The sequence below is a fragment of the Anguilla anguilla genome, chromosome 8, assembly GCF_013347855.1.
Source record: "Anguilla anguilla isolate fAngAng1 chromosome 8, fAngAng1.pri, whole genome shotgun sequence".
Classification (NCBI taxonomy): Eukaryota; Metazoa; Chordata; class Actinopteri; order Anguilliformes; family Anguillidae; genus Anguilla; species Anguilla anguilla.
Genome location: NC_049208.1, coordinates 7,802,241 through 7,821,771, shown reverse-complemented (window position 1 = coordinate 7,821,771; position 19,531 = coordinate 7,802,241). Strand labels below are relative to the sequence as shown.

At 43.1% G+C, this 19,531-nt stretch overlaps 3 protein-coding genes and 1 long non-coding RNA gene across 9 annotated transcripts in view; 2 read left to right on the top strand and 2 right to left on the bottom strand.

Annotated features, from left to right (window-relative positions):
- Positions 1-2,426, top strand: part of si:dkey-181m9.8 (E3 ubiquitin-protein ligase RNF31) — a 19,011-nt gene extending 16,585 nt beyond the window's left edge. For both annotated transcript variants that reach the window (XM_035427831.1, XM_035427830.1), the window contains 3 exons: positions 182-272; positions 792-960; positions 2,219-2,426. In XM_035427831.1, the coding sequence (XP_035283722.1) occupies positions 182-272; positions 792-960; positions 2,219-2,365 (407 nt within the window). In that variant the 3' untranslated portion in view covers positions 2,366-2,426. The remainder of the gene's footprint in view (positions 1-181; positions 273-791; positions 961-2,218) is intronic.
- Positions 2,427-4,365: 1,939 nt separating this feature from the next.
- LOC118233875 (inositol monophosphatase 1-like) lies at positions 4,366-9,723 on the bottom strand. 3 transcript variants are annotated; one of them, XM_035429933.1, is made up of 10 exons: positions 9,448-9,723; positions 8,202-8,266; positions 7,834-7,928; positions 7,030-7,163; positions 6,748-6,852; positions 6,289-6,334; positions 5,996-6,104; positions 5,668-5,776; positions 5,193-5,344; positions 4,366-4,603 (listed from the first exon to the last, which is right to left on the bottom strand). In XM_035429933.1, the coding sequence occupies exons 3-10, from the start codon at positions 7,894-7,896 to the stop codon at positions 4,473-4,475; spliced, it is 849 nt and encodes a 282-aa protein (XP_035285824.1). In that variant the 5' UTR covers positions 7,897-7,928; positions 8,202-8,266; positions 9,448-9,723; the 3' UTR covers positions 4,366-4,472. The 3 variants fall into 3 exon arrangements, with proteins under 3 accessions (XP_035285824.1, XP_035285825.1, XP_035285823.1); XM_035429934.1 differs by lacking the exon at positions 9,448-9,723 and adding an exon at positions 8,802-9,415; XM_035429932.1 differs by lacking the exon at positions 8,202-8,266.
- Positions 9,723-19,185, top strand: LOC118233876. The gene is made up of 2 exons (XR_004766579.1): positions 9,723-9,971; positions 18,985-19,185. It is a non-coding gene; the product is annotated as an uncharacterized LOC118233876 (long non-coding RNA).
- Positions 11,056-16,556, bottom strand: LOC118233874 (inositol monophosphatase 1-like). 3 transcript variants are annotated; one of them, XM_035429931.1, is made up of 10 exons: positions 16,529-16,556; positions 14,989-15,043; positions 14,239-14,323; positions 13,705-13,838; positions 13,423-13,527; positions 13,085-13,130; positions 12,871-12,979; positions 12,511-12,619; positions 11,681-11,832; positions 11,056-11,260 (listed from the first exon to the last, which is right to left on the bottom strand). In XM_035429931.1, exons 3-10 carry the CDS (start codon positions 14,296-14,298, stop codon positions 11,058-11,060), a joined length of 918 nt encoding a protein of 305 aa, XP_035285822.1. In that variant the 5' UTR covers positions 14,299-14,323; positions 14,989-15,043; positions 16,529-16,556; the 3' UTR covers positions 11,056-11,057. The 3 variants fall into 3 exon arrangements, with proteins under 3 accessions (XP_035285822.1, XP_035285821.1, XP_035285819.1); XM_035429930.1 differs by lacking the exon at positions 16,529-16,556 and having other exon boundaries at positions 14,989-15,343; XM_035429928.1 differs by lacking the exons at positions 14,989-15,043; positions 16,529-16,556 and adding an exon at positions 14,415-14,492.
- Positions 19,186-19,531: the final 346 nt, after the last annotated feature.

The following is a 19,531-nucleotide window of genomic DNA, read 5'->3' as shown; positions in this document are numbered from 1 at the left end:
CCCCTCCTATACAAGAGAGGAGGAACCCTTCCTTAGTACTTAACCAGATGCGCAGTAAAGTCCCAAAGTTTGGGAGTGTTTTAATGACTGGCTCACGTAGGAGCAAGAAAATGCAATTGGTTGATTCCTGTGTAAATAGTTCACAGTCACGTACAGTTACACGTGGTCCCTTGTGTTGAAGGTCTGTGTGGTGTGTTGGAGCAAAGGGAAACGGCTCAACGTGAGGAGCCCTGTGGAAAACCAGCTCCTGCAGAGTACAACGGCTACTGCGAGTAAGTGCCAGCATTTCTAAATGGACTACAAGTACCGTCATTCCCTGCCATTACCTGGACTACAGGTATCACTGCATTGTTAAAAAAGGACTACAATTACCATCACACCCTTCCATTACCAAAACTGCAAGTACTGTCATGCAGTGCTATTAGAATCACTGCTAGTTTTACCATGTTATGTCATTATGAGAACAGGAAGTATCATGCAGTAACTTCATAGATACGGTCCATCAAGCACTTCCATTGCTGACACTACAAGGTCCATCATGCACTGCCACAACAAGCACGATAAAGTCCATCGTATACTACCAAATTAAAGCTTTTTTTGAGATGCAAAGCACCTCATTGACCTGGCTTGTAAGTTAGTCACTCACTCACTCATTCACTCACTCACACAATCGCTCGCTCACGTTTAGTAGGATGAAGATTCTCCACAAGGGGGAGCTGTTGGGGTGCTGTGTAAGAGTGCTGCTCTGCATCGGTGACACCGTGTGTCCTTGTTTCTTGTCACTTTTTAAGGTGCCATTACAAGGAGTGGCTGGTGGAGCTGATAAACCAGAAGCAGCTGGACCCGGCAGCTCTGTTCGACAGAGCCGAGCTGGTGTCGGAGCTTCAGCGCTGGGGGGTTCGAGTCCCGCAGGTGCACAGATTGGAGCCCGAGGCCAAGTACCTGCAGCGGCTCAGACGGGTGAGTCACTGCACAGGACCACACGGTCACTAATGCTACGCTACAACCAGGCTAGTACAAGCTGCATCAGATCGCACGGTCGCTAATGCCACGCTGGAATCGGGCTAGCGCAAGCTGCATCTGACTGCATGGTCGCTAATGCTACGCTGGAACCAGGCTAGCGCAAGCTGCATCTGACTGCAGGGTCGTTAATGCTACGCTGGAACCAGGCTAGCGCAAGCTGCATCTGACTGCACGGTCGTTAATGCTATGCTGGAACCAGGCTAGCACAAGCTGCATCAGACCGCACAGTCGCTAATGCTACGCTGGAACCAGGCTAGTACAAGCTGCATCAGATCGCACGGTCGCTAATGCTACGCTGGAACCAGGCTAGCACAAGCTGCATCAGACCGCACGGTCACTAATGCTACGCTGGAACCAGGCTAGCGCAAGCTGCATCTGACTGCGCAGTTGTTAATGCTACGCTGAAGCCACGCTAGCACAAGCGGCCTCAGACTGCACGGTCGCTAATGCTACACTAGAACCAGGCTAGCACAAGCTGCATCTGAACGCCATGCTAAAATTGTAATTCAATAGCTTATGAGGATACATAAGCTGTCAAGGCTGACCAGATCAGATGTCACTGTGAAAAAAAGCATTGAGAGAAACAGTCATTTACTGTGAACAGCAAAAGTAAAAAGAAACCATTATTCCAGCCAAAAACTAAGAAAATACCCATGCCCAAAATACCCAGCCTTTCAAGTTCAGTCGGCTTCCACACATTACATCATAAACAATGAAATTCGTTGTGAATGCACAGACTTCTCAGGCTTAATCATTTGCACTAACAGCAGCTGCACCTCATTTGTAATACAAATGTGCACCTTTCATGGAAATGTTTTTTTTTTTCACGTATCAAAATGGAAGTTACTGTATCACTATGTGGAGTATAACAATAATTTTATGATATATTGCTGTATCAGTATTCTGAGCACAGCCCAAACATAGAAACACATTCTAAATCTAGCGAGCCAGCCTAGTTCCAGGTGTAAAGCCAGAAGAGTGTGTTCAGTGAATAAGCTCAGTGAATGATCGCAGTAATCCCTTCCCCTCTGCAAGCAAGGCTAGCTCAGTGGATCGCAAGGTTCGAGTGAATAAATGCATTCTAAAATCAACGCTTCCTCCTCTTTAACCTCTCGAAACTAGCATCGGCGTTATTAAGTGTCAGATGCCTTGCTCCTGTTCCAAGCCGTTGCTTAACTCTACTCTGCTCCCGCAGGCCGTGAGGCAGATCGGCCTGGTGGCAGAGCGCGCCCTGGTGGAGAAGGCCGGTATCGCGGCCTCTGCGTCCTGTCCGACACTGGGGGACCAGTGGGCGCGGGGGCTGCCCCCGGACTCCCAGCTGCTGCTGATGCTCAACGACTGAGCGGAACCGGGTCCAAACGCAGTGGGACCCGTCTGGACCCCCCCCTCTGAACTGGGACATCCCCCCCACCCCCCCACCAGGCCCAGATGCAGCAGGACCAGCCGGGACCCCCCCCCCCCCCCACCCCCCACCCACCAGGCCCAGACGCAGTGGGACCCGTCTGGACCCCCCCCCTCAACAGACCTGCTCCACCTAACCCAGCCTCGTCTTCATGACCCACAGAATCCACTGAAATCCTTTCAGATTATACAGCGTTCTCAGCACTTACGTATTGCAGGTTCTTTTGTTTGTTCAACATGTCAGTGACGTTGTTCTTGAAATAATTTGTGGGTTTTTTTTTTTTTTTTTTTTTTTTAAACGCATCTGATTTTTTTAAACGCTCTGGGACAGTATTTATGAATAACTGTGACGTCTTTTCCCGGAGGGTGAAGCATAACGCCAGAGGGTGAAGCTCTGGAAGCCTAGTCACTGCAGTTTGAACGCGACCGTTTTGCTGCTTTTTTGCACGCGTTTTTCCTTTTAAAATAACGATGAGATCGTTTAAACAGGTTCTGCAGCACCACTGGGCTAGGATTGATTATGCAGGACCTCTGCCAAGAAGTGGGAGTGCCCTGCCTAGAGTTTCACTGTTAAGATCAAGGGATGTAGTTACAAGCAGACAGTGTTTCTGAAAAAGGACTAAATTGTCTTACTCTACATGTCATGCCACCCTCTGTGTGTCCGATGGCTTTACTCCCATCCCGTTTGCCTTACAATTATACCTAGGTACTAGATTTTAATTTACTAAACCCGTTCTTAACATTTATGCACAAGCAGGGATTATGGAATGCACTGCGTTTAGTGTTTTTACAGTCACTGATCGCAATCCCCTGGATTCAGATGGTGAAAGGCACAATGTTTTTCTTCGTAACACGACGCGAGTAATGCAAGTGGCAGGCTTAGGTCTGTCCATATTAGCATATGCAATGAAGTGTCCAAGTGGGCTAAGATTGTCTTGCACTGACCAAAAGGATTGTATGGCTTTTTTTCCACCAAGATGTGTGTTCTAAATAAGTTTGTTAGGAACTGTGAGATTTTTTTTTTGTCTGCCAGTAACCTAAATAATTACCACTGTCTATCCACGTTTGATTCCGTGTTCACGAGAGAGTTGAATATCCATTTATATTTTTTAACAAACGCTCGTCTTGTCTGAATTTCTGAGAACAGAGTGTGCTTACGAACACCGTGGCCAAGTGACATTACTAAGTGCAATAAAACACAAAAAATAGCCTTACTTGTGTGTGCGGTAAAAGTCAGTACTCAGTGACTGCATGGAATTAAACATAACGAAAGCGCAACGTGTAGGCACAGTAAACGTGAGACAGACTCCAAACGAGGAAGCTGAAGTTTATTCGGAGAACAGAACATCGCTGTGCGCCTGCAGGACGGAAGGTACGAGAGCACAGCACGTTTCCATTAGTGTGCATTTCTGCCTTTGCTTAGTGGAAACCGCCACTGCTCTCATACAAATCAAGTATGAGAAATAACCCTTTCAAGTGTGAACTCAGGCAAAATAAATTTTTTTAAAAATTTTGTTTTGCTTTAGAAAAAAACAAAACATACCCCCCCCCCCCCCCCCCCCCCACGTCTGCAAACATACAAACCACTGGCATGGGCTTACTAAAATATAATGAATTACTCATTTCTGAAGTCATTTGTAATTGTCCATTATGGAGGGATGTTTTAAAGTGTCATACTGACAAGCTGAACAGATCTGAGCTAAATTCCCTGTCACAGTCGAAGGTCAGTGATGTATCCTACCTTGGACCACATAAACGATTATATGAAAATATGTTTGAAGACCGCAGATTCCCCAGAAAAGGACTGTAAACTCCAAAAGATGGCTGCAACACATAGACTGCCTTTGTCTGAGTAGTGCCCAAACGGCTAAGCTATTAGTGCAGTGTCGCAGCGATAAACAACCATCACTTTGGCTTTGGTGTACTGAACCATGACCATAATTGTACTCAAAACATGTTTTTATTCAAGTACTTTTAAAGCTAAGAACAAAGAAATAGGGGAAAATATTTTAAAACGTTTCCTTGGTAGAATTAAGTCAGAATGGATGTCATTGGCTTTCCTCTTCTGGGGCGTCGTCTCTTTTTGCTGGAAATACGTCGATCTCTTTGACGAGCCTGGCGGCGATCGTTTTGTTGTTTGCCGCCAGAACTCTTCTGGACATCAAGTCAAATGGACCTCCTGTGAGAGAAACAGTTTTCATTCATTATGAACAAATTTTAGTTTAGTTGACAAAATTAAAACACACGTATCAAAAGACTTGCATGTGAATACATTGTCAAGGATAACGAAAAAGGCCTGGACTTATTTCCATCGTGGTCCTTGATGTTCCATCAGCCATAGATTCCCTCAGCCTTAGCAACATTCAGAATGTCGCTGCTAACTGCTAAAGTGGCAGCGTTTTGTACTTAAATCTGTGGCCTGTTCTTTACTGTAGCTCCCAGGAGTAAGCACAGATTGCACGTTGTTAATATCCTCAGCTATGTTTCTGTGGTGTGGTTACAGCAGTGGTTCCCGACCCAGTTCCTGTAGATCTACCGTCCCCTGTAGGTTTTCATTTCAACCCTAATTTGGAACACCTGATGCTACTAATTAGCAGCTCAACCAGATCTGTAGCTGATGAATGAGGCATACCTACAGGAACAGGGTTGAGAACCACTGGGTTACAGCAAGAGGTCAGGAGGTCAACACAGGAGAGATCCAGTCAGGAATTGTGGGAAATGGAGTCAATGTCCGACGTGGCGCTTTATAAGCAGTGCTGCCCCCCTACCGTCCACGTCCATCATGACACCCCCCGCTTCCGTGACGATAACGGCGCCGGCGGCGATGTCCCAGCAGTGGACCCCGATCTCAAAGTAGGCCTCCACCACACCGGAGGCCACCAGGCTCATGTTGGTGGCAGCAGTACCCGCACTCCGCAGCCTGGGGGAGGGGGAGCGGGAGGGAGAGGGAGAGGGAGGGGGGGTGGTGAGGCATCACAACCTCCAGAAAGCATTTCCTTCACAGGGCTCTACAGTGCTCCCATTTTTGGGAGTACCCCTTGAAAATTGATGTGTCCTAATCGGAAAAATAAATTGGCACATCTACTGAATGGGATGCCAACCGCTGTGCATGGCGCCTAGCAACAGCCCTGTTTCCGTGACTGTTCATCATGCAGCACGGCCTCAAGTGCTGTATTGCTTAATTCATTTTAAGCGATTTCCTCCTTCACAGACACGCAAAGGTCCTTCTGTGTGCATGCCTACCCATGAACAGGAATGCACAGGATTTTGCGCATGGAGGAGAAGATCTTGTCGACCACCTCAGGGTCTCTGTTGGAGCCCATCTCACATGTAATAATGCTCTGGCTGATGTCTGTAATGCACAATACATGGAGGTATAAGAAGGATTATGAGCTAAATCCAATTCATGATCTAAATCCTAATTTTGGATTGACCAACCCTAATAATGAGCATGCATTGTGAATGCACAACTTTAGACTTTAATAGTGATATTATTAGAGATGCTACAAAAGAGAGAAAAAATAACGGCGAGTGGTGGTGCATTCTGACACTGCGTATATGACTGACTCACCTGTCTGGTCTGACACCTGTAGGGGCAGTCCGTTGCAGTAGGCCCCCTTGCCTTTTCGGCCCGAGTACATTTTGTCCTCCACGCAGCTGTAGACCACGCCAAACTCTGGCTATGAAACAAACAACGCCATCGTCTGCTGCTCTTAATTCATCCCAGGAACTCCTTTCTCAAATGACAGGAACTTCACAATGAACTGATCTGAGCTACCCCAGAAAAAGCAGGCATATCGAACGGATCTCATCCTGATATTTGCCAAAAAGGAATCAATGCCACATCAGAATCCAGATTCTCACCTGCTTCTTAACGACAAAGCCGATGGACACTGCAACGAATGGGAACCTACAGGACAGTAGAAACACTTGGTTTCATGATCTCCAAAAAGAAACCATCACAAGCCAAGTTTGATTTTAAAAAGCAATAATGTATATACAAACATAAATACTCAGGCAGGAGGGGATGGTTATTGCAGAAAAGACAACATCAGTGAGGGAAACATTAAATTAAATTAAACCAATAGTCAGCTTCAGACTGCCCACCTAAACTGCTACGCTGAATAAAACTAAATTCAATTACATTTTAATATCCAAAGTTTTTACCAACAATTCTAATTAACAAAGTGTTATTTATGGTTAATGAAGAATATAGGCTACATATAGGCTGAAAGTCAAAAATTAATCATGATGCTAATGTACTCCTTTTCTAGCGTAATCATAGCTATTTGCATCAGTGATTAGAGGCTGCAGAGACCACACCCGTGAACAAAGTTGGTAGTCCCGTCCACAGGGTCGATGATCCATGTGGGGTTGTCAGTTAGTACACAGGGCTGTCCAGCGGCTACAGACTCTTCTCCAATGAGGCTGAAACACACACACGCGCAAACAGACACAACAACACACACATGCACAAACACACACACACACACACCAAACATAATGAAAAGATTGTTGAGGCTGCTGTTTCATAAGTTTGAGGACGTTATAGACCTGTAATGCCAGTTTTTCACATAACTAAAACTATGAAACGTGTGGTCTCACCTGTGAGAAGGGAACTTCTCCCTGATCGACGTGAAAATAAACTGCTCGACCTGCTGGTCGGTCTTGGTGACGAGGTCCACAGACGAGCTCTTGTGCATGATGCTCACTTCGCTCTGCAGAGCCTCCCTGATCATCTACGGCAACGCAGGCAAAGAGGTCAGTGACCCAACATGGCTAAGACAAGCATTCATTTCGCGGATATTCAACCACATTCAGCATGTCTTCCGGATGTCTTCAGACTACTAATGTTTCCCACAGGGAGAAAGCATAAGGCGCTTAACTAATACAATAAATAATACAATCACGAGTTAAATCAGGTGGTTAAGTGCATTTCAGGAACAAATGCCTCAGGATTTGAGGAGTAACAGGCCTTGTTAGACCAGGGACCACAATGCATTTCACCTTATTAATGATCTAGTACAGACAACGCTTTTCATCATCATTCCGTTTCCAGTTGTACGTCTCATCTGCATATGCCTATCATTTAGGCAGAGCACAGACAAGCGCACGCTCCAACAGCCACTGATTCAAGTATACTTCACGCACAGCTGGCACAAGCAGTATGCATCAACCATTCCCCCATTCACACACACACACACACACAAACACGCATGCACACGCACACACACACACCAACAGTGAAAGGCAGCCATGCAAGGTGCCAACAATTAGGGGCTAGGTGTCTTGCTCCAGAACACTTCCACGCTCTTTGTCTAGAGGGCTGGGGCTTTAACCTGACAACCGTTCTACCTCCTGAACAAACGGCGCCCCCCCCCCCAAAAAAAAGACCGCTGTCCCACTCACCTCTCCTGCTTTTCTGGCCACTGCCACAGCATGGTCCATCACCGACTGCCACGGGTCAGCCATGACAGACTGGCGTAGGTGCACCTGGCTGGAACCTGTTCAGCACAGACAAGGCAACGGCCAGGGGAAATATAATAATCACTGAAATAACAGAACTAGGTAGTCCTGGAATATTCCTGCTCATCAAGGGCAAAGTGACAAGAACTGAAAATGCAAGTTCATACGGGCTTTCGTGATTACGGTAAGATTACGGTTGAAAACGCCATCCAAAATAAAACGGACACTACTAGTATTTATTATAGTACAGGCATCCTGCTGCCCGTGTTAATCACTCCCATGGCCCCATCCCAAAAGACACCACCTCTCACTTCTCTGTTGCTGCCTGACGCAGCAACGGTCGATTTCACTACAGGATTAAAGCACTCACTTCCTACTGCAAGAACAAAAAAAGCAGCACACTTAATGAGCTCCTTGGAGCAGCTGAGCATAAATAACAGCCAATCCACGTAAAGAACCAGATTAAGACTTCACACTTCATAGAGATGGACCACAGTTTTCAAACACAATAGACCTCTTGGTATTAATTCTGAGCTACAAATGTACAGGAATGACCAATTACTGAGTACAAAAGCTACATAGGTAGAACAACACTTTTTTTAAATGTTCTGCTCCGTAGGGATGCGGAAGTGAATTATGAAAACGTTTTTCAAACCAAGTAAGAAATCAATTGTAGAAAACATCAAAGAGAATAACATTTGTTATCGTCAACAGTGAAAGTAAAGAGAAACTATTATTCCACTCAAGAAAAACAAAAAATCCAAGCCTTTCAATTTCAACAGTAGTTGAATGAATACGTAGATTTAGGCTAGTTCTCGTGCTTAATCATTCGCACATAACACCAGCACCACACTTGTAATACAAATGTACACCTTTTGTGGAAATGTTTTTTTATACTTATATAAACATACTGATATGGCCGTTCCTGCGGGGATAAGCGGGTTGTATGGGTATTTTGTGACCAGCTCATTCTAACAGCAGCACATTCTAAATTTCACACTAGTTCCACCTCTGCAGACAGAATGGTGCACAACTGCGCTCAATGAACAATCACAGTAAACCCCGCACCGTGCCACCTCTTAAAATGGCATTTTAGGTGGCTCAATAGTTTAAAAAGTCTTAAACAGTCCACTACTCTGTGGCTGGTGGTGCCAATTAAAACATGTAGAAAATATTCAGATAGTTTATATTAAAAGAACATACTTTTCTTTAGAACAAGCGGTCATTTTTAGGGGACATAATTTAGACGAGTAATTTCTTTTTCAAGACACCGTTTTCCTGAAATGCTAATCAACCTGCATTCGTGCTTTACATAATACAGCTACATTAGGACAGCACTGTAGTTGCTAATTATCACGTGTATCCAGCTAGCAATGGAATTAGGTTAGTATGATAGCTGGCTGGTTATAAAACATAGCTTGGTAGCGGGCATCGAGAAGGCACACATCTTATGTGGTTGTAATGCAATATCTGTTGTCATCCTCTTTCGCCACCTAGCTGTAAAAAATAAGCGTATAACTGAAGTAAGCAGTGAATAAAATGCAAACAGTAAGTTACCTGTGACAGCTTCTTTGTAAAAGCAGAGCAGATGATTTAGGTTGCTGGCCGGCGTTCGATCTGTCGATGTATTTGATCAATCCCCTCCTGTTCTCTACTTGCAACCCGTGCAAAACGAGGTACAATGTAAAGGAAATACATACATTGCACCATAAGGTGAAAGTAAAAATACCAGAGATTCACCTTGCTTACTTAGCGAGATGCAGCCATAGAATTTAGACCGGAGAGGGTGGGAGGCGCCAGGCAGTGGAGCACCCGGAAGTGTAGATATCGAGTGCAAAAAGCATAACTTGTTGCTCAGCCAAACCGATTCCACAACCAAAAAAAACTAATCGGTCATTTTTGTCATCATACAATTCATTTCTGAAACAGAGATTTTTTTTTGGTCCACAAGTTTTGGGAAAATATAAAGTGTTAATGCCTTTTATAATAGAAAACCGCTAGAACGCATACTTTACGCGAGTGGCTCAAAATGCCATTGGTCAGAACTGGTCAAGTGACTCCAATGACGCAGCAGGCTCAGTGTAAGTAGACTTTTAAAAATGTTTTTGTTTTTTATCGAATGGATTGTTTTTTTATCATCAAATTGAAGGTGAATTGTTTGAAACAGGCAATAATAACAGGAAAGTTTGCTGCCTACGTGTATTTGCTAGTTGGTTGGTTAAGAATAGGCAGTAATCGTAAGAACGTCGCTTCACTGTTAGTTTTTAAGTTTAAGAATTAACTTGCTTCATGCAGTGCCTAGCTAGCAAATTAGTCATCATATCATCATAAACAGGCAATGTATTACACGATTTGACATTAACTGTAACCCCAAGCAATCAATCCATAGTAGATCACTGTTAAGTTTCAACAAAAAGTTTAGGTGATGTTCTACGCAATATACAGCGTTTTACATCATTCATTGTCTAGTAATTTGTTACACCGGGCAAATAAAGTGTGGCCTATGTGAGAAAAGTAATATTTCATCAGTTTCATCTCATATAATTTGGGTTCCTTTGTTTGCCATATTGAAGGAAGTTAGGACTAGAGCCGTGACTGGCAGGGGCCCTCAAAAAAAAGAAAATAAATAATTTCACCGGCCTGGTGGTGGGACCCAATGTCAGGTCTGTTCATGGGACCTAAAATCCCTGGCAGTACCCCTGCTCAGAGGACACAAATTCAAAGTGACCCTGATCCTGAGGTCCCAAGAATGGCAAGCAGTGACCAGTCAAATTGACAGTGGGTTAAGAACTGGGCTTTTAAAAAAACCATGTTGTATGACCAGTAGATGGCAGCTTTCAGCAAGGGATAAAATTAATCAGCAATGCTTATTATATAGATATTTTATAGCTATTATAAATATTTAATGGTTTTTGGACTTTTAAGAACTTTAAGGATGACGTATTAAATCCCTGGATCATCTCTCTGAGATTATGGGAGCCCCTGGGACACTCCACTGAGTCTACACTCAATTTAAAATAAAATAAATTAAAAAATGGTCTCAAAAAATATATAATACGTTGTGTAGAGTAGTTCAATGACCAATCAACAGTTCAGTTTGTTTCATTGTTTTACTACTGGCAGTTGTAGACATGCATTTCAAAATCAACGGTCAGTTGCGGGTGCTATTACAGTCGCCGGTGGCCGCCCGCTTTCTTGTGGACGTCGTTGCCGCTGTCAGTGCTGTGCTCGATCTGAGCCTTCTGGGGGTGGGCGCGCGGGTCGTCGTCGCGTTCGCAGGGGAAAGCCTGGATCGCCTGCGAGATCCTCCGCGCCACGCTCATGCTGCTGGCGGCTATCACCCTCCGCGCCATCATGTCGAACTCCGAGCCTGAAAGAGGAGGATCCTGTTCAGCGCGCGTTGGCACGAGAGGCACTTTTTAAAATATGAGCCGCGATTGATGCGCGACTTCAGAGCTACGTGCAATCAAACCCAAAACCGAGTATAGTCCCGGCAGATTCGAATTTTATGCCCCTCAAAACCCTGAATATTTTACATGAGGACCTGAAACTCGACTCTCTTTTAACTCTTGGTCATTTTAAGTCTCTGATTTCTACCTGGCTCGATATTTTAATATGGCTGGATATTTCCTTGATTCAGTTCTGGTTAATTGCCTTGCTCAAAGGTACAATGGCAGTGCCCCACCTGGGGACTGAGGCTCAAACCTCACAGTTTGGAGCACTGTTCCCTATCCATTAATGCTACACTGGCACCCTGGGTGGAAAGAGAACTACCCAAAAGAATGCGTACCATTGGTGTCAATGACCACTCCCCCGGCCTCACTGACTATGAGGGCAGAGGCCGCGATGTCCCAGCAGTGCATGCCGATGTGGTAGTAGGCGTCGGCGCCGCCAGTGGAAATCAGGCACATGTCCACAGCTGCAGTCCCCACTGCCCTGATGCTGGTGAGACAGAAAAGGGGTCTGGTCACCATGGTTCCAGGACAATGATTTTTACAGTTTTTTTTCTTCTCAAGATTCTAAGTCAGTGTTCTAGAGCTCCATTGCTGTCAGTTACCAGTAGTGATTGTTACATCAGCATTAGAATTAGTTCAGTTAAAAACATTCTAGTCACATATTTGTGATCTTACACCTTGAATTCCCATGCCCCAAAAAGGGGTCCACTGTCATTTCTGCTTTAATGCAGTGTGAAATTCAGTTTTCGGGTCCACGTGATGTGAACAGGACTACTTCTTATTTGACGCCATCATTAAGAGATAAGTAGATCTGTACTCTTGCCAGTTTGTCTTTCAACAATCATTATAACATCTTCTTCTATTGGAACTTGAAATTATTTATATGTAAATAAACTATTTAATCGTCTATTGTAAGAAAAAGAAGATTTTAAAATTGAACCTCATGTAGAGAGCTTGACCTAAGCATGCCCCATGTAATTAGCCCTGACAGTCAAGGCTGATTATCAATGCTCGGTATGTCCAATCAAGTATTTTCCCTAAATTTGCTTTTGTCAGAGTCACTGCAACCTTTCACAATGAGCTAATTTCAAAGTAGTCCTGATTGGACTAATGATAATCTCGAGACTGCATCCTACAAAATTTATCAGTAAATAGATTTCCTCACCCGTGGACTGGGATCTCCAGCAGCCGGTGAATGTTGGACGTCATCGTAGCCAGGGCCAGCTGATCCCTCTCTGCCCCAATCTCGGTCACCAGCAGACACTTTGTGATATCTGTCGGGACACAGACTTTTCAATTTCAACTGCAAGTGGACTGAATGGCCAACTGGTTCTTTTAAAAGAATGGAAAATTAACCCTTTGAAGAACAGGTGTTTTCAAAATTCTAAGTCAGTGTGTTCTAGAACTCCATTGCTGATTGTTGCATCAGCGTTAGAATATGTACAGTTAAGAACATTCTAATTGTTCTAATGGTCTTAGATCTTAGACCTTAAAGGGTTAGGAGAGAACTGTGGGTTAAACCTACCTTCCTGACCAGAGGTGGCGAGGGGGATATCATTACAGAAAGCTCCCCTTCCTCTCTGGGCTGAGTAGAGCTTGTCCTCTATACAGCTGTAGACGATCCCAAACTCAGTCTTGGGATTAGAGGGGAAACAGCATATGTATAAACTAATGCTTGCTCATGATTTTTTTCCCTCAAAAGAAGAAATGATACAGTATTGATACAGGTATATGCTTACCTGCTTCTTCACAGCAAAGGCGATAGAAATAGCCACAAAGGGAAACCTGGAAATACAATATTCAAATTTAGTTTTTAACAAACAGAGATGAACTCCACCCAGCTCAAGGTTGGTTGGTACAGTAGGCACAGCAGTAGTTTATCACATATTACAATTTTGCATAGCCTCATTTTCATTTGCAAATTGCGTTTTCAGTTATTTATATTCATTTATTTATCACTTTCTTTTTCTTTCCCTGTGTATTTCTTACACAGCCTACAACGCCACAGTGGTGGTTATCAGCAACAAAAAAACTACAAAGAAAAACAGATACAAAAATGAGTTGGAGGGGTCCAGACCTGTGCACAAAGTTGGCGGTGCCGTCGATGGGGTCGATGATCCACGTGGGGCTATCGGTTAGAATGAGCTTCTCACCTGCTGCGACAGATTCCTCACCAATGAACCTGTGAGAGGGGAGGGGGACGGGGGGGGGGGGGCACGGACAATAACACGCTAACCAATCCCAGCAGCTCAAGGTCACCAACGTAAAAAGAATTTCGTCGTTTCGCTTCTGTGACTCTTTAGAAATGTCACGCGGCTTCTTAGCTCGGCGTCAGGTAACCGCGGGATACCGGACGTACTTGTGGTGAGGGTACTTGGCCTTGATGGCGGAGATGAGCATCCTCTCCACCCTCTGGTCGGTCTCCGTCACCAGGTCGGCGGGAGAGCTCTTCAGCATCACGGCCTTCTTGATCCTGAAAGCGTGGAGGATCACCTGGAGGAGCACAGACACGGGACGGGGGGGGGGGGGGGCGGGGGGCAGGGGGGACATACAGCCTGAATTAAAACAGTCCAGGAGAAGCATTACTGAATGTCAAAGAGCGCTCGTGCCTGAATGAAAGGGACGTCCCAATCGCAATCAAGTTTTGCCCCTGTTCCTACAAGAGCCTGAAATTAAATAGAACTAAACTTAATAGCCTGATTTTTAACACGCTGCCCTGTTCAACCTGATATTACAATGTGACTTTTTCAGTCTGTGCCACCTCTTAAAATTATTAATTGCAGCAAGACTACTGGAAAAAAAAAGCAAGACACAAATCATAGAGAACCTAAGAACATTTGAACTCCAAGAGCACATGTAGACCTTCAGGATGTTCATTTAAATCATAAGTTACCTCTCTGGCCTCTCTGGCAATGTGTATGCCATAGTTCATGCATTCTGTCCAGTCTGCCATTCTGGATGTTCGTCGGAGGATGTTGCTGAAAAGTAAAATATTTTGTGTTTAATTTAGTTTAATGTAAATCAGCAGAATTACACACAAGACCCATGCAACCATGCTAAATGATTTACCTTGAAAGGTCAAAGATTGGCAAGGCGAAGACGCTGAAGATGGAATGGAGCTCTTCGAGGGACATAGGCAATGCAAAGACATTTTATAGCAAACACGACAAAAGATACTCAACTGGTATCCACCCACTTAAATTTAAACCAATGAAATCTAAGCCCTTATCAAACAAATTCCACCTCCAGTGTCAACTGCTCTCTGGCTGTGATTATTTTGGTTTTGCAGCTCGGTCATTGACCCTGTCAATCAACAAACCAAAATAAAATGCAAGCCATCTTCACTTGTACTGAAACATTATTTATCACCAGTCAGGGTCATTGTTTAGGAACTACCACTCTTTGTATCATACATTCAACACTACATATGTACATTGTGTGTTTTGTTTGATGATTGATTATCAAACAAAGTGAAAGTGATTGGCATGTCATAACATTTCAAAACAGGTGTTTTGTCTAAAACTATGGTTAACAGATTCTCAGTTGCAAAAGCCAGTCAGACAAGAGAAACCAAGTTCTAAAAATAAACACATGAGCTGTGTATTTTAATTTTTTTCATACAGTTAAAAAAAGGCTTACTTACTTGTGATGCTGAAAGAATGAGTCCCTGAAGCAACAAAAAATGACTTTGAAAGGCACTGTTTAAAAAAAAGAAGAAGAAGAAAAAAAGAAAATAATAATTACAAGTTGGTTGGCTGGTCACGAGAACATCCCACTCTGTCAAATCAAGTGTAATTTATTCCCCCGGGTGACTAACTGGTGTTCACTTGAGACAGTTCTGCTCACGAGGACTGAGAATGCCCCCATAATTGACAAAATGTGCTGTCACATAATAAAATAAATTTAAAGTCCACAAGCTGTGACTTTTTCATCTACTGAATGCCAGCTATACTTTTCAACAGAATAACGCATGTATTTTTATCAATCGCTTGTTGTGTCTGTCATACAGTAAGTATACGCAGTATATGGAAATGATATAAAAATGTCACATTAATGACTCTTTTTTTTTTGCTGAAATTCTAAAACTTATTTCCAGTTTATTGAAAATACCTTTTCTTTGGGGAAAAAAAGCACGTAAAGGCTTTAAAAAAACATAGCAGAAATCAAGAGATAAATTATGCAAGAGCTAAATGTATTGCAAAAATCAAAAGAAAGATTATGCAATATCTGTGATGAAATTCAACTAAAAATGAATAGCTTTTTCTTATCAAAAATGGTGAGTCAAATTCTCAAGTCAGAAGCTTGACTTTCTGTGTGGTTCTGTGATGTACAAACTACAGTGATATGCCATGTAGACTACATTACCCTATAATATATATATGACCACTTTTCCTGTGCTGCCAGGTCATGATACACAAGCACACATGCATGCACACACATACACGCGCACACACCACACACACATAAACACACGCACATACACAAGACACATGGGCCAAGGAAGTCCTGAAAATCTGAATCTCAAGGCCATAATATGTCAACAGTGATATTTGTAACAACAGCAACAAGTTAGCAATGCACTGGCACAGGCTTCAGTGTAAATTCGGTTGACTATGGCCAATACTTTTCAGATCTACAAACATATTTGTCATGTATCATGTAATAATTATATATTTTAAAACATCTCATTGGTTGGGCAATTATAAGTGTTCAATGAGAAACAAAATATCATAAAGGCATACTATGTTATGTGCAGATTTATTTAAGCTACTTAAGGACAGTATTTATGGACTTGTTGTCCTTTCCTTTCTTGTAAGGAAAGTCATATCAGGGGCCCATTCTCCATTCCAAATTTAATTCCTTTAAATTAATTTAGAGAGACAACTCTACTCAAAATACAACTATGACATCCATCTTGAAACTTGTCCCCAAATGGTTGTAGTAACTATGCATCCATGCTGTGGATCTCTGTTCAGTAGCAGTCCTTGAAGTATACATGCAGTGTGCCACTTGACAGATACACTACAAAGCGAAACTAATACTGTTAATACTGCTGTCTACACATAAAAATTATTCGACAGGGATATTCTGTCGGATTGGAGCTGGTGTTCAAAAATGTCCTCTTGCAACCTTGGAACATTTTCGATTTTTTCATACAATAGATACGGTTTCCACGAACTCACAATCTGAATGTATAAGTGGCTCGCACTCCAGGTACTCTTTGTTCAGGTCAAGTAGAGGTCTGGAGCTGTTTGTAACATAGAGAGAGTCATTGTATCCAACAGCTTATTGTCATGTACATGCACATGCAGTATCCGTATGACAGGGTTTTTTTTTTTGGCGTGTCAGTGTAACTTTGTAAATAGGGGAGGCAACCATGAAAATTCATTTAATGCAATGATTGTAACTTTGTTAGGTTCGGCCTGTGTGTCTGTGAGTGAGAACACAGATCCTCCTTTTATAGGGAGAATTGGCTGAGAAGAACCTGGGATCAGTCTTGTGTTTTCTGGTTCTCTTTTATGGTTTGGGAGAGGTCAGGTGAGGGTGCATTACTACGTACTGTGATGAGGTGCAATATGGGAAGTGAAGTCTTGTTCCCACAGATCTCCATTTACTAAGACCTTTAGCATGCGCCAAACCTTTTTAGCACACAGAACCAATAACGTGGCCAATGGTTGGTCATGGTACTTGTTTTGCACCAATCATTGGGTGTGTTATTAGTTTTGCGTGTGCTTGAAGGTTCTGCACATGCTAAAACTCCTGGTGAAACTTGTTATGATTACAAAAAAACAAACTATATGAAGGTAACCTATAAGTTGCTGGGTTTTGTTTGGACTTACAGAGGTATTTTGGCATCACATGTCTCTAAAATCAGTAATTGTAGAGTGCTATTAATAAAGTTCTAAGGATCAACACGGTATGTGCCAAAGGCTTGTGTAGCAACAGAGTACAGCAATGTGAGCAGATATCTGAAAAAAATGTTTAGTTGTGATTACTTATGGTTAGCAATGCGTGACTTTAAAACTGTCAGCAACCACGGATTTGTCAACAGCGGTTTTTTATGTCATTGTAAATTTGTCTACAGTTCCTCCTAAATCAAGAATACGCAGCCGATTTGATAGAAGGATATAATTGCAACATGCAAGTGACAAATGAACAAGTCCTTGGACATGAAGTGCGATTGCTGCATTGATTCACATGTGTATAAAATATGGTAATATAATGTAATGCTACTGGCCAGTCACTGTGCCACTCCACATTCCAACAAATGTGGATTCCAAGACATTCATTGCGCATCAATTATGTGAAAGCTGACAATGTGTCTGCCAGTTGTTATGCATCACAAAAACAGCTGGTCCACAGATCTCTGAGCATGTTGAATAAGCCAATAAGATACAGTGGGATATCCAGAATACAAACATTTTTTTTTTCACAACTGAAATGTTTGTATTTTTATTTTATTTAACCAGTCGTAGTCACATTGTGATTGACATCCCCTTTAACAAGTCAGTCCTGGAAGCTTACGTGTCCTTTGGAAACACGCACAGAGAGGATCTGGCCGGCAGGGACTTGAACCAAAAACCTCCTTCTTGTGAGGTAGCAGTGCAAAACACTGCGCCGCTGTGTCGCACAGACATTTGACAGAACGCCAGTTTTAATAGTCTGTGTCCTGTGTTTTTGGGCATCTCGTTTTGGTCTTTTGCCCCCCCTGTACTGTACTGTACTGTTATTCACTAAGGATTGGCATGCAGTGCTTATTTTTCTATTACATTACCTCACATCTGAGGACTTACTTCTACACAACTTGCAAGTCATCGTAACCTTTTGTCAGTTCAGCCTTCAGTCCGATTTAAGGTCTGTGTTTTGTGTGGTCGCTGATGGGATATTTTAAAGTCACGCGTTCCTAACCACACATTCCTCAAGTCTAAAGGTGAAACCACATTCTTAATACAGATATTTGCACAAATATCCTTATTCAACTGATATGCAATGGCTTTTGTACACCACTATGCTGGTCCCTAGAAGCTAAATTTCGCTAAGAGTACTCTCTTTATTTTTGAAATTTTTATTATTTTGAAAATGTGGGCAATGTCTGAATACCTCTATAAGCAGACATCAGAATATATAAAAAATCTGTAGAGGTTACCTTCATATATTTATTTTTATGTTTCTACCAACCCATCAATATTTCAGAACCATGATAGCCCAAATGGTTTCATTCATGCAACTTGGCCCTCTCTCTCCTTGGCTCCACCTTAAGAGAAAGTTTCAGGAACATTTATAAAAAAAATATAGCAGTCCACAGTGTGGCAAAACCTCACCAGTTTCAGTGTTCCTGAATTTCCTTGCTTAGTTTTTCAAACTCCAGTGCTGCGGAGGGGCTGCAGTGTCTGCAGATTTGTGTGGATTCCTGTCAATCAGCAGCCAATCAGGGCCTGGAGAACAAGGTGTGTGGACTCTTTAGCCAATAAAAAACTTACATCAATCACTGGAGCTGAAACACCCCGGAAACCGACAGAAACCGCGGCCCTCCAGAACTGGAGTTTGACATCCCTGTTCTGCATCACGTCTGTGAAATACCTCTCTCCGGTGGTCCAGCGGAAATCCTTATAGTCTCGTTCTCCTCTTCTCTTTTCAGAAGATCCAGGGTGTTCTACCAAATACATGGAGAAAACCCACCAGCGTTTGCACTTGAAGGGGAGAGACCCTGTACGGTTGTCTGCAGCGTGGGAAACGTTTTGCACGGTCAGAGAAAATTTCACACACAAGGCAGGCACTGGAAGAAGTACTGTTATGCTACAAGGGGGGAGAAAAAAGGAAATAAATTGCATGTATTAACTGTACAGCTCACTGACAGTGCCTCTCAAATGGGGTTTCATTGTCAATGTCAAAAGACTGGATCATCATGGCTCCCTGCGGCTCCAACAGTAAACAGTAAAAAAGTATGTGCTGTCTACTAAGAATACTGCATACCTTTAAGTGCATATGTTTTTAGTATGTGATGGGATCCATACTATTTTCCAACGGTACTGTGGGCGTGTCCTAATATGTTCCGCCCTTGCGGCGATGTTGTTGAAGGAAAACGTCAGCGAAGCTGCACGTCATATTTATGGGACAAAAAAATTAATTTACTTCCTGAAAAGTATGCTCCCGAACATTCTCAGCGAAACACCCGAAAATAACTA

What these genes read in the sequence shown, in the direction of transcription:
- LOC118233875 (XM_035429933.1), bottom strand. Translation starts at nt 7,896, where the DNA reads ATGGCTGACCCGTGGCAGTCGGTGATGGACCATGCTGTGGCAGTGGCC. An exon ending in GCTTTGTCGTTAAGAAGCAG is followed by an intron (nt 6,105 to 6,288) that starts GTGAGAATCTGG and finishes TTTGTTTCATAG; the next exon opens with CCAGAGTTTGGCGTGGTCTA. An exon ending in ACAGGTGTCAGACCAGACAG is followed by an intron (nt 5,777 to 5,995) that starts GTGAGTCAGTCA and finishes TGTGCATTACAG; the next exon opens with ACATCAGCCAGAGCATTATT.
- LOC118233874 (XM_035429928.1), bottom strand. Translation starts at nt 14,479, where the DNA reads ATGTCCCTCGAAGAGCTCCATTCCATCTTCAGCGTCTTCGCCTTGCCA. An exon ending in CGCCACCTCTGGTCAGGAAG is followed by an intron (nt 12,620 to 12,870) that starts GTAGGTTTAACC and finishes GTGTCCCGACAG; the next exon opens with ATATCACAAAGTGTCTGCTG. An exon ending in CTGGAGATCCCAGTCCACGG is followed by an intron (nt 11,833 to 12,510) that starts GTGAGGAAATCT and finishes CTGTCTCACCAG; the next exon opens with CATCAGGGCAGTGGGGACTG.